We start from the raw sequence: 3,043 nt of genomic DNA on the forward strand, positions 1-3,043 counted from the left end.
GTTTCACAGGTGTACATTTATCTCCAAACTCAAGTTGTATACATTAGGTACAGCTTTTTTGTATACATAAAAATATTTTTTAATAAAAACTAAAAAAAAGCATTGTTTCAGCACTTACAAGTTTGAATCATACTTGTTTTTGATTATGTCGTTTTTGTAAGAGGGTTTGCAGAGTAGCAGTATGTAACATGAAGTATGAGAAACTTAAAGGTCATCTGGGTTAGGAAATGTTACTCCACACGTCAGCCGGCCAAACAAGAAACGAATTGTTGATAGACCTAGACAGGCACCTCCTCCACTTCTGAGGCTCGGCCCTTGCTAACTTCATCTTTTGCAGCCTTGGTGGACACTGTTTTTGAGCAGCTGCTTGTTAGCTGCAGGGCAGCCCGGCCTCCCTGCTAATGCAGTTTACCAGGTGCTTTCACAAACGTTAGTTCGGAAACCTCTTCCAAAAGTCTGAAAACTTTCCGTGCACTGACTGGAGGACAGAAAACAAATCACTCATAGAAAGTCAGACTTGAGCGCAAAGCCAGATAGGATGCAGCCTCAACTGGCTGGGGCGCGAAGCCCTGAGCCAGCGTCGTGGGTGGCGCATTCTTGGCTCCGGGTCCCGGGTCAGCACTTGCAGCGGCGACCCAGCCAGCCCAGGAGGACCGCGGCGAGGCCAGGACAGGCCGAGGCGGAGCCGCGGCCTCTGGCTCCTCCCCGGGGCGTCCCGCGGGGGCGGGAGGAGGAGCCGCGGCGCCGAGCGAGGGCAGCGGCTTCGGGAGCGCGTAGCGCCCGCCTCTCCGCCTGGGGATGGACTGAGCCACGCCGGCTGCCCGCGTCCAGTCGGTCCCTCCTGGGCCGGGCTCCGGACGCAGGACACCGCCTCGCCGGTTCCCAGCAGACGGCCCTGGACGGGTAGCCGCGCCCGGGAGATGTCCGGTGGCCGGAGGAGGGGCGGCGGCCCCTGGCACAGCTTCTCCCGGTTCTTCGCTCCCCGAAGCCCTTCCCGGGACAAGGAAGAGGAAGATGAGGAGAGGCCGGGGACGAGCCAGCCGCCCGCTCTGGGCCTGGGTGCCGCCAGGTGGGAGCCACGGGGACCGTCGCAGGGGTCTTGCGCGGACTCTGGGGACTGGGGCTCTTGGCCCGCTTGCCCGCTGCCAGGCGCTGTCGTGCCAGGTTTCCTTGGCTCGCCACTTTCTGTTCTCCTTCCTCCATTGCTAAAGTTTCCTCCTTCCCGCCCTGTTCCCCAGCCACATCGCTCCCCACTCTCGGGTTTGTTAAATGTAAAGTTGGTGGCTCGCGGACGGGTGCGCCCACCGGGCCCCGCGCAGCCCGCGCTCGTCCTCCCCCTCCCCGATCCTCCGGGTGCGGGACCCGGTGCAGGTTCCGCGCCGGCGTCTGCTCGCTGTCAAGTTCTGGGGCAGAAGCGAGTCCTGCGGCGTCCCGTCGGCGGTGGTGGGAAATAGGGTGAGCCCGGCGGAGCCATCCGTCGGGCAGCGAGGGAGCAATGCGAGCACCACCCGTGTGGAAAAGGTGAAGCTTTGGAGCGCCACCCCCTCCGCTGGTATTTTGTCGTCTAATTTGAATTTTCTCAAAAAAATGTAAAAAAAAAAAAAAAGGAATTGTGATCCTGAGTACCCAAGACTTCATCAAAATATAAAAGCTTCGCTAGTTTTATTACCATTGCTTGAACGTTTAAATGATGCCGCCCCTCCCGCCCGGTCTCTTTTCGGAAAACATCTTCCTCAGGTTTCCACTGATTCCAGAAACCAAGGACTCCAGCTGTCTTGGTTTCAGTAATGAAAACGTGGCTCTTCTCTGTAGTCTTTTCTCCTTCCTCCACCTGCTGTAAAATTGATGTTTGTTTTTTTAAAGGTGTTCCTCAATTAAAAAGCTTGTCTTTTCGGTTCGTCCTGAAGCAGGAAGGATTTAAGTAAATACAACTACTTGTTTTAAACTTTTGGTGAGGAAAGAAGATTAAACCCTTCCTCCCTCAGATTCCACTAGAAGAGTGTATAACCATGTGATTAGAAGGATGAACTCCAGAAAGTTATGTTTACTTCAGGTTTTAAAGACTTCCTGGAGGGCTTCAAAGAAAACTGGATAGGAGACAGAACTGTAACTGTGACTGAGCTGGTTTCATTAGTATTAAGGGTTTTTGATTTGATTATAGACGGTTATGTGTTCCTCAGTTTCCCTACTTGTGAAACATTTGCATTATGACCATCTGTTAATAAAATCCCACATCTTTCCAAGAAAGCTCCTTCTGAATAGGTAAATTTCTCCTGGGAAGTTTCAGCTCTTACTGCCCCTACTGTTCATGTAGAATTTAAAATTCAGTTACCCAGTAGTTAAAAATAGTTTTGAAGTCTGACAGTGCTTAACCAGAACGTCAGATCTGCTGGTGTGGGCAGACAGCCTGTGGTGCCTGCCATCACTGTAACAACATTAACAGTCTTGGATAATGTGGAAGTGGTGTTTAAAAGAAATCCCAAGTAGACTTAGCGAAAGTTGGAAACTTGAGTCAATGTTAGAAAGGATTAGGTAGGCCAATTTCAGGTTCATAGCAGAATTGTCCTGGAACCCTGCCTGCCTTCCTGCCCTATTTTGGCCTTTATCAGTCTTTTGTCTAGTTACCACTTTATTCTCATTATTTCCAAATAGGCACAGACTGTGGCTTTTTGACAATGAAAATTTTAATTCTGCTGACATGAACACTAATTTTTTCCTCATCTTTTTTAGAACATGCCAGATGTTAAGGGAATAGCAGATAATCCTTTGTGTGGGTGTTTTACCTTTTAAATGAGCTTAAATCTTTTCAAGGATATAAACAAAGCCTTTATTGAAAGTTTAATGAAACAAATGGAAACACTTAGTAGTACCAAATGTCCTAGTAACACAACACTCTGGTGTTAACAAGATTGGAAACAATTGCGATTTGTCACTGTGATGTTATTTCAAAACAGAAAGGGTATTTTGGCTGTTTCTCTTAGAGTCAGTTAAAAACTTAGTTCTAATGGAGCCAGGTTTACCTTCTGCACTGGTGATTTCATAT

General features: G+C 49.4%; 1 protein-coding gene across 2 annotated transcripts in view; it reads left to right on the forward strand.

Moving 5' to 3' along the window:
- The first annotated feature begins 745 nt into the window (after positions 1-745).
- The window catches only part of CRYBG3 (crystallin beta-gamma domain containing 3), a 101,398-nt gene continuing 99,100 nt past the window's right edge, over positions 746-3,043 (forward strand). Inside the window, exon 1 of one of the 2 annotated variants that reach the window (XM_025040789.1) lies at positions 746-1,069. In XM_025040789.1, the coding sequence (XP_024896557.1) occupies positions 921-1,069 (149 nt within the window). In that variant the 5' untranslated portion in view covers positions 746-920. The remainder of the gene's footprint in view (positions 1,070-3,043) is intronic. The other variant, XM_006923414.3, reaches the window with a different exon arrangement.

The sequence above is a fragment of the Pteropus alecto genome, unplaced genomic scaffold (assembly GCF_000325575.1).
Source record: "Pteropus alecto unplaced genomic scaffold, ASM32557v1 scaffold379, whole genome shotgun sequence".
Classification (NCBI taxonomy): Eukaryota; Metazoa; Chordata; class Mammalia; order Chiroptera; family Pteropodidae; genus Pteropus; species Pteropus alecto.